Raw genomic sequence first — 13,670 nt, 5'->3', positions numbered from 1 at the left:
GGAGTTGCAACTGAAGTCACACCCTAACCAAGTTTATTGAAATCTACAGTTATTCTCCAATATCCATTCTATCCAGGCCAAATGGGTAAATTAAATAGGGATGTCCTAGATATCACCAATCTTGCATGTTTCAAGTCTTCACTATTGAACTGACCTCTGTTCAACACAGAAATACAGAAATTGAATACAGAAATCCCTCAGAATACAGAAAACTGTATTACAGAAATATTTCTGTATTACTGTAATACAGAAATCCCTCAGAAATACAGCATTGCTTCTGGTTTACTATCTTGGTAGGAGGAGGAAGTTCAAGGGCCTTCCATTTAGCTATTTCTACCATAATGACCTTGTCCCATGGGTTAGAGAGCCAACACAGGAATTTTTGCCTCTGGTCAAGTTTGTCAGTTCCAATCATTGGGGGAATTACCCTAGGGTAGACCCATGAACTGACTGGTCCCATACATTGGTGGGCCACAGTGGCATTTTGGGCTCCTAGGAATTAGTATTAATCTAAAAGTAGTGTCTAGACATCCACCAAAGGTCTGAGTATTTTCTTTTCTCCACTTTAGTAAATAATATTAGATATCTTTAGGAAAGGCTCACAAGGAAGATTTACATTATATATTTGTGGCAATTCTATAGGATTCTTCCATAAGTGAGACCTAGCTTTCTGTTCAGTAAAGGAGCTCTGGGTTTCAGAACTGGATTAATTCTGTAAATTGAATGAGAAGCCATGATTTTCCACCGTGGTGACCCAAAAGAACTGAAAATAGGTACTCCAACAGACAATTGTTCATGAATGTTCACAGCAGCAATATTCACAACAGCCAAAAAGATGGCATGAATAGATTTTAAAAATTGTGGTATATCCATACCATGGGTATAATTTATCCATAAAAACAAATGAAGCACTGATACATTGCTATAGCTTGGATGAATCTCAAAAGCATGCAAAGCCAAATAAGCGAGACAGAAAATAGCACATACTACATGGTTCACTTAATACAGAATATCCAGAATGGGAAAATCCAGAAAGACATTAAAGCAGACTAGTAGTTGCCAGGGACCGGAGGAAAGCAGAAATGGGGAGGGATTGCTTAATGGGTATCTTCTGGAGTGATAAAAAAAGTTTGAAACTAGAGAGAGGTGGGTGTCTACAGCATCGTGACTGCACTACATGATACTGAATGGGACACTTTAAAATGGTTAATGGTATGCTATATGAATTTCATCTCCATTTTTTAAAAGAAAAGTAACAAAATAGTACCCATAAATTAAAAAGTAATGAAATTATTCCTTCTCTAGTACCAGTGGAAGGAGAGCATCCTGTTTTTCAATCATGCATATTTTTACCCTCTTACTTCAGAGAAACAGTACTTAAAAGAAATTGCAATGATCCAATACTACTAAATAGTTTACATATTTTGCTGAGTTGTTGGAATTTTGGGGGGTCGGGTAGGGATTATTGTGAAGTCTGACGAGGAAGAGAAGATCTATATAAAGCCTTTTTGTACTGGTCTCTTTGTTCTCAAAGAGAACATTTCTTTAAAAAAAAATTTTTTTTTTAAATTTATTTGGCTGCTCTGGGTCTTAGTTGCGGATCGTCCTACAGATGCTGTTTTGTAAGCATCTAATTCCTTGCATTGAATTCTTTTATGTTCCTTTCCTTTGGAATGGTTTCTGTTTCTTATCCTGAACCTCATTGACTTTTGGGGGTATTTAAAGAGATAAAAGCATTGAAAGAAATCAGCCCAGTGCCTGGCATATGGAGAGGGGTCAAAATTGATAGCAATTATTATTATTACAACACATTATTTTCTAATTCTTTATTATTACTACATGATGTAGAATTTCAATGTTTCTCCCCTTTCTTTGTTCCCCAATCCTGGTTAGATTATAAAAGGTTCACTCAGGGACTTCCCTGGTGGTCCAGGGGCTAAGATCCCTTGCTCCCCATGCAGGGGGCCTTGGTTCAATCCCTGATTGGGGAACTAGATCCCAAATACTGCAAGGAAGACCCAGTGCAGCCAAATAAAGGAATATAATTTTAAAAACAAACAAACAACAACAACAAAAAGGTTCACTCAAAGAACTGAGGAGTCCTAAACTTTTTCTCTGTTTCCATTTAGGCTCCTTGTATTAGTCAAAGTTCTCCAGAAAGAGACTTCCCTGGCGGTGCAGTGGTTATGAATCCACCTTGCAATGCAGAGGATGTGAGTGTGATCGCTGGTCAGGGACTAAGATCCCATATGCCATGGAGCAACTAAGTCCACACACCACGACCAGAGAATCCGTGCACCACAACAAAGACCCTGTGTGCCACAACTAAGACTCAACACAGCCAAATAAACAAATATTTTTTAAAAAGGTTCTTCAGAGAAAAAGAATCAATAGAATATATGAGTGCGTAAGGACGTGTGGGTATGGGTATGTATGTGCAAGCATGCACACACACACATGCTAGCAAGTTTGAAATTTGTAGGGTTATCCAACAGTGTGGAAATCCTGGCAGAAGTTGATATTATATTCTTGAGTCAGAAGGCAGAATGCCTCTCTCTTCAGAGGACCTCAGTCTTTTCTTGTAAAGCCTTCAACTGACTGGATGAGGCCCACCCACACTATGGAATGTAACTTGTTTGACTCAAAGTCTACCGATTTAAATGTTAATCGCATCTAAAAATACTCTCACAACTATTTGACCACATAACATAGACTAGTTAAATTGACACAAAATGAACTATCACACTATTCAAACCATCAATCATGTCATGTAATGTTTATCTATTGATGTTAATCCACAATGCTTTGGGGCATAAGACCCATTTGATTTCACTATGTACGTTTTAAAGGTATGGTACTTCAGTTTTCTTAGACTGAGTATTTGATATATGCAATAAACTACAGAAGACTGCGCAATGGGTAAGGAATAACCTGGGGCCTCTTCCTGCCTTTCGCATGCCACAGCTAGAAGATCCTGCATGCTCCAACGATCAAAGAACCCACATACCACAACTAAGACTCAGCACAGCCAAACACATAAATAAATATAAATATGAAAAAAAATATTACATGGAGCATGAGATGTAGGGAGACCATTAGGGTCCATGGCAGTAACCCAGGCAAGAGATGTCAGTCAAATGGATTAGGATAATAGCAGTGGAGGTAGGAGTGGAGATTAGGACAAGTAAATGATTTTTAGAGCCCTTTAAGAGGAAAAGTGAAGACATTTGGAGATGGATTGGACACAAGGTGAAGGAGAGGTTGGCGTCCCAGGTTTCTGGCTGGTACAACTAGCTAGTCACTAGCTAGGGAACACCGGACAAAGAAAAAATATAGGAGAAACTGTGTGTTCAGCCTTAGGTATGCTGAATTTAAGGTAAGGCACTCAAATAGAACTATCCAATAAGCAGTGGGGTATGCAGGTTTGAAGGTCAAAAGGGAGGTACAGCCTGGAGATGAATATTTGGAAGTCATATCCAGGGCCAGTCTATCTACTAGGCATGGCTAGGCACATTAGTGCCCTAATATTCTTAGGGCTCAGTTCAGTTCGGTCACTCAGTCATGTCTGACTCTTTGCAGCCCCCATGGACTGTAGCACCCCAAATTTTCCTGTCCATCACCAAATCCTGGAGCTTGCTCAAACTCATGTTCATTGAGTCAGTGATGCCATCCAACCGTCTCATCCTCTGTAGTCCCCTTCTCCTCCTCCCCTCAGTCTTTCCCAGCATCAGGGTCTTTTCCAAGGAGTCAGTTGTTTGCATCAAGTGGCCAAAGTATTGGAGTTTCAGCTTCAGCATCAGTCCTTCCAATGAACATTCAGAACTCTTGGGGCTCATACACACACAAAAAAGCTTTAATCTCCTTTAAATCAGAAAAAGAAGTCTTAATAGATAAAGATGTTTTAATAGAAATTCCATGGACAGAGGAGCCCAGTGGGTTGCAGTCCATGGAGTTGCAAAGAGTCAGACACAACTGAGCACGCACACAATACACAATATATTCATCTTTACACCAATGCAGTCATAAAAGATAATTTTAAAAGAAATGGTTCCCTAGGAAGGAGCGAGCCCACAAAAGTCCTAATGCTGTCCTGGTTGTATTAGTAAGGATGCTTCCTACCACAAATATCAAAAAGCCCACTCTCAATGGCTTCAGCAGGGACGATATTTAATTTCCCTTGTTCAGCATTAGGGTGGCCTCCAGAAATGACAGGAAGCTCATGCCCTCAAAGCCAGAGGCTCCTTCCAACTCTACTCTGCCATCCCTGCTGTTAGCTCCATCCTCAGCTGGGAGCACACCAGTACAGTAGGTCCAGAACACATCCAGACTTATCAACATTCCCAGAAAGCAAGCTCCCGAGAAATGTCACGTCCAGAGAATGCTTCTCTCCTAGGAGTGAGAAAACCTTTCCCAGAAGCCCTGCAGCAAATGTCCTCTTAGTCTCACTAGGCAGATACCCCTTCCGAAATCAGCTCTGGCAAGAAGGAAGGAATTTATATGATGGGCTCAGACTAATCATCTGGGGTGCAATAGAGGTTAGGGGGTCAACCACAATGCCTTCTCTCAAAGACTTCCTCCAGGAGGTGGGACTAGAAACTAAAAGCAGGGATGAGCTCACCCAGGGAAGAGTGTTCAAGAGAGAGAAGCACAGAGGACCTAGGAACTTCAGTATGTCCATGTTATGAGGGCTTCCTCACTGATGGAAGAGATTCATCATTAAATACAGTTGCAAATGGACTGGAATGTGAAAGCAGCCTGGGTGTTGGAGGCCCAGGTGTATGTTAAAACCTGTGTGACTGGGTAGGTTTCTTAAACTTTCTGCCTCAGGTTTCCTCTCTGTATAATACCCTACACATAGTAAATATCAAATAAACTCAGCTATTATTGTTTTATGGTCATCCACATTATTATTATATTTAGGTGATGGGAAGACACTGGAAGGGAATTGACAGGCAAGTGTCCTGGGCAGATTTGTGGCTAGGTTATATGGCTTGAGCAGTTGTGCTCTGTGCTGGGTTTCCTTTTCACTAGATCACTGTGAGCAACTCTCCAAGTTTCCCTCTGGCTGCCCCCAAGGTTGAACCCTACCAGAACCCTCCAGGCCCCAGCAGCATCTCTATAAAATCTGTGTGTTGGTTTTAGCTACACTCCTGTGCCTTGGAATCAGGATAAATTACTATCTCTCCTTTCACCCCTGCCCGCTTGCATTGCTGTCACTCAAAGAAATTAATCAGGTTTATTAAGCATGACCTCTCTTTTGTGAGCCTTGCTCCTGGTCTGCGGATCTGTACCTGTCTGTTGCTCTCCTAGCTCAATTCCAGTTGGGGAGGCCTCAGCCTCTCTCGGTGTTCTGGTGGGGGCAGGGACAAGCAGCCGAGTGGCCACATCTTTTGTTATTTGCAGAGACTGACGCACTGGGCTGGATTGGACAAAGGCAGGATGCTCCGCTGTAGTGAGCACAAGGCTCTTTGTTGCCATGGCTGTGGAAGAAATAGGAACAGAAAGGATAAATGTTGCATCCAAATACACTAATAATTAACACTTAGCACCATGGATATAAAAAGCACTTAATGCTAAATTACTGTGATCATAATAGCTCTTCTTTATTCAGCCTGACTCCATATGGCATCATGGTTTGGTAGTTAAGTGTGTGTGAACTGGAGCCTGACTGTCTGGGTCCAAATCCTGGCTCTGCTATTTGCCAGTGTGGGCCAGTTACTTACACTCCTTGAGTCTGTTTTGCATCTGTAACACACAGACAGTGGAAGTACATAACCCATAGTGTTATGTGAGTTCATACTAAAAGCACTTAAACATGACCTGCCACATAATAAGCACTCAATAAATATCATATTTTCATATAAATTGGTGGGCAAATTTGGACCTCAAAACAAACTTATGACATAGATGTTATTATTATCCCTATTTATTGATTGAGGATTCCAAGACTCAGAGAGGTTGAGTAACTTTCCCAAAGTCACCCAGCAAGAAAGTAGCAGGACCGATTCTGACTGACCCTAAAGCCATGTGCTTTCTACCGCACATGTCACTGTCTTCCACGAGCTCCTGGCAAGAGGCCCCACATCAATGTGATGGTGCAGTATTGGTGACTTTCACAACACTCTTTCATCATAGGTGGTACAGACCAGGCATTTTCAGAATGAAGGACAGAGGAGTCTTGTAGACAAGGCAGCTTACTCAAAGTTTCTCTATTCTCTGGCCCAGCTTCATGCCCAGACCCCCAGGCTTCCATATGTACAATGCCCAGTTCTCTGCTGGAAGGTGGAAGGCCAGCTAGGGAAGAGCAGAGACATAGCCCAGGTCTGTCTCAGGCACCATCCGTCTGATGGCTTGGCTTTAGAGGAGTCACAGGGCAGAACTTGGCCATGGGACACCAGGCTACACCAACACCAGGTCTGAGCTCAAGATGGTCCAGGACAGATCTTGCACCCCAAAAGTCTTTGGACACTACCAATAAAATAAAGTAAAACAGCACAGCCCAAAGCACCTTCATGCCAAAGAACTTAAAATTCTTGAGGGATGTCTGCATTTTTTTTTTTAATGTAAAAGAATCCAAGTCTGGCTTTTCATACCTTCTGTGGAGTGGACATCTGGCTGCCAGACCAAAAAGTGCCCACAGGACTCTGACCACTGTCTAGCCTAGTCAGGCCTCTGCCCATTCCTCCACACAACCAGTCAGGCCTCTGCTCATACTTCCACACAACCAACTCTTGTTATTTATTCAAAAGTAGTTCAATTCCTAAATGACCACCCGGGCAAAAATAAAACAGCCTTACAAATATCTCTGAGAAAGAGAGGCAATTGGCTATATCATTAATTGCAACCATTCACTGAGCCCAAACTCTAGGCAAGGCACTGTACTTACCATGGCCCTTGTCCAGGCCCTACCCATCCCTCACTTATCAAGTTTAAGTTTATGGCTAGCTCCTGATGGCTCCTCCTCTGTGATTCATGTTTAGATGTCCATTTGCAAGCTGGTAAGACGTGGCTGGGTTTACCCTTGACTCTGGGAAACACGGCCTTGAATATATAGCCTGGTGTCAGGAGAAGAGCCTGTGAAGGGGGCTCCCTAGAGTCCACAGGCTATGCCCACCTCTACTTCAAGACAGCAGAGACTTCTCTTGTGTGGACAGGCAAACTCTCAGTGCTATGTGGATCCCCCACTCCTATGCAGGCTCTGATCACAGACCCTCTTCCTCAATCCCTTCCACCCACACCTGCCTCTTGCTTCCTCCTCACACCCCTGGGGCTCTCAAATGGTGACCAGAGAAGGAAGAAAATGGCCAGGCTAAAGATTCAGTGAAAATAACAGGAGCTTTATACTTGGACAGACATGGATTTGAATTTCACCATGTTATTTAATAGCTCTGTAACCTGGGCTGGTCACTTGACTTCTCTGAGTCTGTTTTCTAATCACTGAAAGAATAATCTTCTGTATTCTTAGGGTTTCTGTGAGGATTAGAAAAGGTATAAATCAGTATGTTATGCTCAGTGATACTCAATAAATGGTAGATATCGTCAGATATAAGTTGGTCTCTTTTTTTAAATTTTTCAAAAGATTTTATTTATTTATGGCTGTCCTGGGTCTTTGTTGCTGTGCGGGCTTTTCTCTAGTTGAGATGAGCAGGGGCTATTCTACAGATGCAATGCTCAGGCTTCTCATCGCAGTCGTTTCTCTTGTTGCCAAGCATGGGCTCCAGGGCGCACTGGCTTCAGTAGTTGTGGCTTCCAGGCTCCAGAACACAGGCTCAATAGTTGTGGCAAAGGGGCTTAGTTGCTCCATGGCATGTGGGATCTTCCCCAATCAGGGGTTGAATTTGTGTCTCCCCTATTGGCAGGCAGATTCTTTACCACTGAACCACCAGGGGAGCCCTATAAGTTGGTCTCTTTCCATTCATTTAAAGTATATACACTTTCTCTCTCTAAATGCTTACAACCACCAGGCAACAGAGTCAGCCCACTAGTGATGCTGCTGTAAGGAGCTTGGCTGGGTTAGAGTATCTTTCCTGCTGGGCTTGGAGCTTAGTCTAGTACATATGCTTGGGTTTCAGCCCCTCTGTCCATGGTTTGGTGACCAATACTCTCGAGTTGCCTGAAGTTCAGCTTTGGGAAACCTGGTATGATTGGTCACCCTATCAAGAGAGTTGACCCAGAACAGATGGAGAAGGTGTGAGACCTGGAAAATAGCTGGGATTCCCATAACCTCTCCCAGTTTGCTGGACTGATGAGCCAGACTGGGCATCAACTCCACCCTTCCTTCTAGGTTCCCAGCCAAAGCCTAGTTAAACTGAAGTCAAGGGCGACACCTAGAGTCTGTGTGAAAAACTACAGGCTGGTAACCACCTACCTGGCCCCTGAGGCCTTAGTTGGTTAGTTCCTTTCAGTTCAAGTCAATTCAGTCGCTCTGTCGTCGACTCTTTGCAACCCCATGGACAGCAGTATGCCAGGCCTCCCTGTCCATCACTAACTCCCAGAGTTTACTCAAACTCATGTCCATTGAATTGGTGATGCCATCCAACCATCTTATCCCTCTGTCATCACCTTCTCCTCCCGCCTTCAATCTTTCTGAGCATCAGGGTCTTTTCTAATGAGTCAGTTCTTCACATCAGGTGGCCAAAGTATTGGAGTTTCAGCATCAGTCCTTCCAATGAATGTTCAAGACTGATTTCCTTTAGGATGGACTGGTTAGATCTCCTTGCTGTCCAAGGAACTCTCAAGAGTCTTCTCCAACACTACAGTTCAAAAGCATCAATTCTTCAGCGCTCAGCTTTATAGTCTTTATAGTCCAACTCTCACATCCATACATGACTACTGGAAAAATCATAGCTTTGACTAGATGGACCTTTGTTGGCAAAGTAATGTCTCTGCTTTTCAATATGCTGTCTAGGTTGGTCATAACTTTTCTTCCAAGGAGTAAGCGTCTTTTAATTTCATGGTTGCAGTTACCATCTGCAGCGATTTTGGGGCCCCCAAAAATATTCTGTCACTGTTTCCATTGCTTCCCCATCTATTTGCCATGAAGGGATGGGACTGGATGCCATGATCTTTGTTTTCTGAATGTTGAGTTTTAAGCCAACTTTTCACTTTCCTTTCACTTTCATTGAGAGGCTCTTTAGATCCTCTTCACTTTCTGCCATAAGGGTGGTGTCATCTGCATATCTGAGGTTATTGATATTTCTCCCCGCAATCTTGATTCCAGCTTGTGCTTCATCCAGTCCAGCATTCTCATGATGTACTCTGCATATAAGTTAAATAAGTAGGGTGACAATATACAGCTTTGACATACTCCTTTCCCAATTTGGAACCAGTCTGTTGTTTCATGTCCAGTTCTAACTGTTGCTTCTTGACCTGCATATAGATTTCTCAGGAGGCAGGTCAGGTGGTCTGGTATTCCCATCTCTTGAAGAATTTTCCAGTTTGTTGCGTACACATAGTCAAAGGTTTTGACATAGTCAATAAAGCAGAAGTAGATGTTTTTCTGGAACTCTTGCTTTTTTGATGATCCAATGGATGTCGGCAATTTGATCTCTGGTTCCTCTGCCTTTTCTAAATCCAGCTGGAACATCTGGAAGTTCACAGTTCACATACTGTTAAAGCCTGGCTTGGAGAATTTTGAGCATTACTTTACTAGCATGTGAGATGAGTGCAACTGTGTGGTAGTTTGAGCATTCTTTGGTATTGCCTTTCTTTAGGACTAGAATGAAAACTGACTTTTTCCAGTCCTGAGGCCACTGCTGAGTTTTCCAAATTTTCTGGCATATTGAGTGCAGCGCAGCACTTTCACAGCACCATCTTTTAGGATTTGAAATTAGTTAGTTTAGTAAATATTTATTATTGAGCTCTCACCATGTGCCAACCCTTGTATTAAGCACTAGGCACAAGTCCTGGGTGCCGAGGTCCAGCCCCGGCTGATCCAGGGTATTCGAAGAAGAGACGGCCTAGGTGACTATTTATATGCTAATTAGAAATATAAGAGTAATAGAATGAGGATAGCTCAGTAGGAAAATTCAGTGGAGAAAAGAGGCTGAGTAGCTTGGTTTACGCAGAAAATCAATATAACCCGTGACACCAGGTTAGCTCTGACCACGGAGGCCACAGGCGCCCTCTCGAATAGCGAAGGTGCCCCACCTTAGACACCTTCTCGAGTGGGTCTTAGAAGCCCAGGCAAATAAATGGTCGCAGAGGATATCCACGCTCCAGATGGGAGACTTCAGCCAGAATGTGAAAAGAAAGAATGACATAGGGAGACCAAGCGCTGGTGAACAAGGCCCGTAGCTTTATTTTCAACAGGGGTTTTTATACCCTAAGTTACCCTAAGTTACACATAGAGGATAATAGGGGATGCAAAGTCAGCAGTTTTTGATCCTTATCAAAAACCAGGATTTCTTTCCTGCAAATTTATCGTACACAAATGGTATACATCATCTTCTGGCCAGAAGGCCTATTAACATTTTATGGCTCCTAACAAAGACTTATCAACCGTAAGACTTATTTTCTCTAAGAGTAATTATTTTAAGGTTTGGCGCCATCTTCCGAAGATAAAATTGCATTCCTATAGGGTGGATGTGTAATGGGTTTACAACAAAGGAAAGAATTTATTACCTTAAGGGTCTAAAGTTACTAACACCAAGGCCACTACTTATTTTTTCTACATACCAACTATTAATTAATACATATACAAGGATACAATTCAGAGGATGTGAAAACTTGGCAGCAAGCATTGGCTCATCAATGAAATCTTTTACTAGTTTGTTCTGACAGTTTCTAACTCTCTGAGAGGTTCTAAGCTATTTGAATATCTTAGGCTTCCCGTGCCTCTTGAGGCTGGGAGACTGTAAACAATCGTATGCATAGCTGTAGGAGTCCGGGTAAACTTGTCAGGCGAGTTAGAGAGCCATCTGAGGGGTTGGATTTAAACACTCCTAATTGCCCAGGAACTTTATTAATTGGAGTTGTAAGTTAACTCTTTGACAGAGAGAGCGAGATGGTGGTGGGGGACAGTCCCCAGTAAAGTCAGAGGTGAGAGCACAAAGCAATAAAGTAGGCAGACTCTGGTTTTTTGGGGGTAGATGCTCGAGAATATCCGGGGGGATTCCTGAGGCTCGATCCCGCCTTTGCATATGCCGAGCCTCCTTCCTCATGACCTTTGTCACGAGTGGAATGTTTCTCACCGGCTCCCGGCACCTGGGGGTCTTGGAAGACATCCTCAAACAAGTTAAATTTTTTTTTTTTTTTGCCCATAATCAAAACTTTATTGAAAAACTGACACCAAAATAGGAGAGTGTTGCTGTATACCTTACAAAATTAAATGTAATTACATTATCTTGGTAGATTAACTGGAATTACTGAACTGATAAGGCTTTCTGCGATAGAACACAAATTCAAGAAGTTGTGTGGATCATTAGTGTTGCTTCCTTCTAAATGAACAGCCTTCTGTGAGTCTGACCTTTCCTCCTGTTGGCTGGCACAGCACTGTTGAACAGCCTACGCAAAGCACTACTGTCTGAGCATGGCTGAAGACCGTGGTAATCTTGTAGCAACCTGGACGTTTTACATCCATGAAGTAAGAATTTGGACTTTGAACCAGCTGTTTCTTTTTATGTTTTTTCTTTTCCTCGTCCAAGGAAGGATGCAGTAAATCTCTAGCTAAAGGCATGTTGATCCTTTCGCAAGCCCAGCCCGTGCAGATCTCTAAGGCGACAACCCCAGCGAGCAGCACGCGACGAAGCACGTGGCATCAAACAAGTTAAATTTATGTTGAGACATGAGGTTGGAGAAGGAAATGGCAACCCACTCCAGTATTCTTGCCTGGAGAATCCCATGGACAGATGAGCCTGACAGGCTACAGTCCATGGGGTTGCAAGAGATGGACACGACTTAGCGACTAAACCACCACCACCACCTATTGAGGTATTTGCTAGGTCAAGGCAGGAGGGAAAGAGTATTCCAGGCAGGAAGAAATAGCAAAGACAAAAACTCTGAGTGGGAAGGAGCATAAAACATCCAAGAAGCTAATCACAGTATGAAGGAGGGAGTCAGTGATGACAACAGCAGTTGGGAGGGTTACTAGGGCCTATAAAAAAAAGTCAGGGGATTTTTGTCTTTCAGGTTTTTTTTTTTTTTGGTCTTTACCCTAAGTGCAATCAGAACTTAGTGAAGGGTTTTAAGCAGGACAGTAACATAATAGGGCTTCCCCAGTGGCTCAGTGGTAAAAAATACGCCTGTAATGCAGAAGCTGCGGGTTCAATCCTTCGGTCGGGAAGATCCCCTGCAGAAGGCAATGGCAACCCACTCCAGTATTCTTTCCTGGGAAAGCCTATGGACAGAGGAGCCTGGCAGGCTACAGTCCATGGGGTCACAAAAGTCAGACACAACTTACCGATTAAACAGCAATAACATAATCAAACCTGCATTTTTCAAAGCTTACTCTGGCTTGGAGAGTATTAAGTCTAAAGCCAGGGAGGCAATTAGAAGATCACTGCAGTGTCCAGATGGTCCACAGTCTGGACCTGGATGGTGCAGGAAGATAATGAGAGATGATGGTTTGAGAGATGTTATGGAGACAAATGGGCAGAAACATGGTAATTGATTGGAGGTGAGCGTTGAGGAACAGTGAAATTCAAAAATGACTTGCAGGTTTCTGGCTAGGATCACTGGACAGCAGTGGGACAGCTGCTGCAATGGAAGCACAAGAAGGAGAATGATGTTGGACACATGGAATCTAAGGGACCCATGGGACATCCACGTCAAGATGGCAAATAAGCATGTGAATAAAGATTTGTTGTTGTTCAGTCACTAAATTGTGTCCAACTCTGCAACCCCAAGGACTGCAGCACACCAGCCTCCTTGGTCCTCCACCATTTCCCAGAGTTTGCTCAAATTCCTATCCTTTGGGTCAGTGATGCTACCTAACCATCTCATCCTCTGCTGCCCTCTTTGCCTTTAGCTTTCAATCTTTCCCAGCATTGGGGTCTTTTCCAATGAGTTGGCTCTTCACATCAGCTGGCCAAAGTATTGGAGCTTCAGCTTCAGCATCAGTCCTTCCAATGAGTATTCAGGGTTGATTTCCTCTAGGATTGACTGGTTTGATCTCCTTGCAGTCCATGGGACTCTCAAGAGTCTTCTCCAGGTTAGGAAGAAGGAAATAATGTGGGGGTCATACACTTGCAGATGGTAACTGAAGCCCTGAGCAGCACCAACCTTTACAAGTGGGCAGAGGAAGACCAGGCAAGTATGGTATTATAAAAGCCAGGGCCAGAGTGTTTCAGAAAGAAAAGTGTGGTCAACCCCATAAAACATTTCTGAGAGGCAGTGAGATGAGATCCGGAAATTGTTGACTGGACAACATGAAGATCATTAGTAACCTTAGATCCTTTTAAAGTGGAATGATGGAGAGAAGTCAAGTTAGAGTGAGTTGTGCTGTGAACAGGAGGTGAAGAGGTGGAGAAAGTAACTGAAGCCAATTCTTTCAATAAATTTGGCTAAACTATTGCAACTTACCAGTGAGAGTGTGTGTGCTATATCACTTCAGTCATGTCCAACTCTTTGTAACCCCATGGACTGTAGTCTGCCAGGCTCCTCTATCCATGGGATTCTCTAAGCAAGAATACTGGAGTGGTTGCCATGCCCTCCTCCAAGGGATCTTCCTG

At 43.2% G+C, this 13,670-nt stretch overlaps 1 protein-coding gene across 1 annotated transcript; it reads right to left on the bottom strand.

The window, feature by feature from the left end:
* Positions 1-10,274: 10,274 nt before the first annotated feature.
* Positions 10,275-11,778, bottom strand: LOC133245157 (small ribosomal subunit protein eS27-like). Its single transcript, XM_061413142.1, has one exon. The coding sequence runs from the start codon at positions 11,675-11,677 to the stop codon at positions 11,423-11,425; it is 255 nt and encodes an 84-aa protein (XP_061269126.1). The 5' UTR covers positions 11,678-11,778; the 3' UTR covers positions 10,275-11,422.
* Between the last annotated feature and the right edge of the window lie 1,892 nt (positions 11,779-13,670).

Source organism: Bos javanicus, chromosome 3, assembly GCF_032452875.1.
Source record: "Bos javanicus breed banteng chromosome 3, ARS-OSU_banteng_1.0, whole genome shotgun sequence".
NCBI classification, from domain to species: domain Eukaryota; kingdom Metazoa; phylum Chordata; class Mammalia; order Artiodactyla; family Bovidae; genus Bos; species Bos javanicus.
This window is presented reverse-complemented; position numbering and strand designations above follow the sequence as displayed.

Bases quoted from the DNA above. Each gene is read 5' to 3' on its own strand.
- LOC133245157 (XM_061413142.1), bottom strand. From the start codon at position 11,677: ATGCCTTTAGCTAGAGATTTACTGCATCCTTCCTTGGACGAGGAAAAG.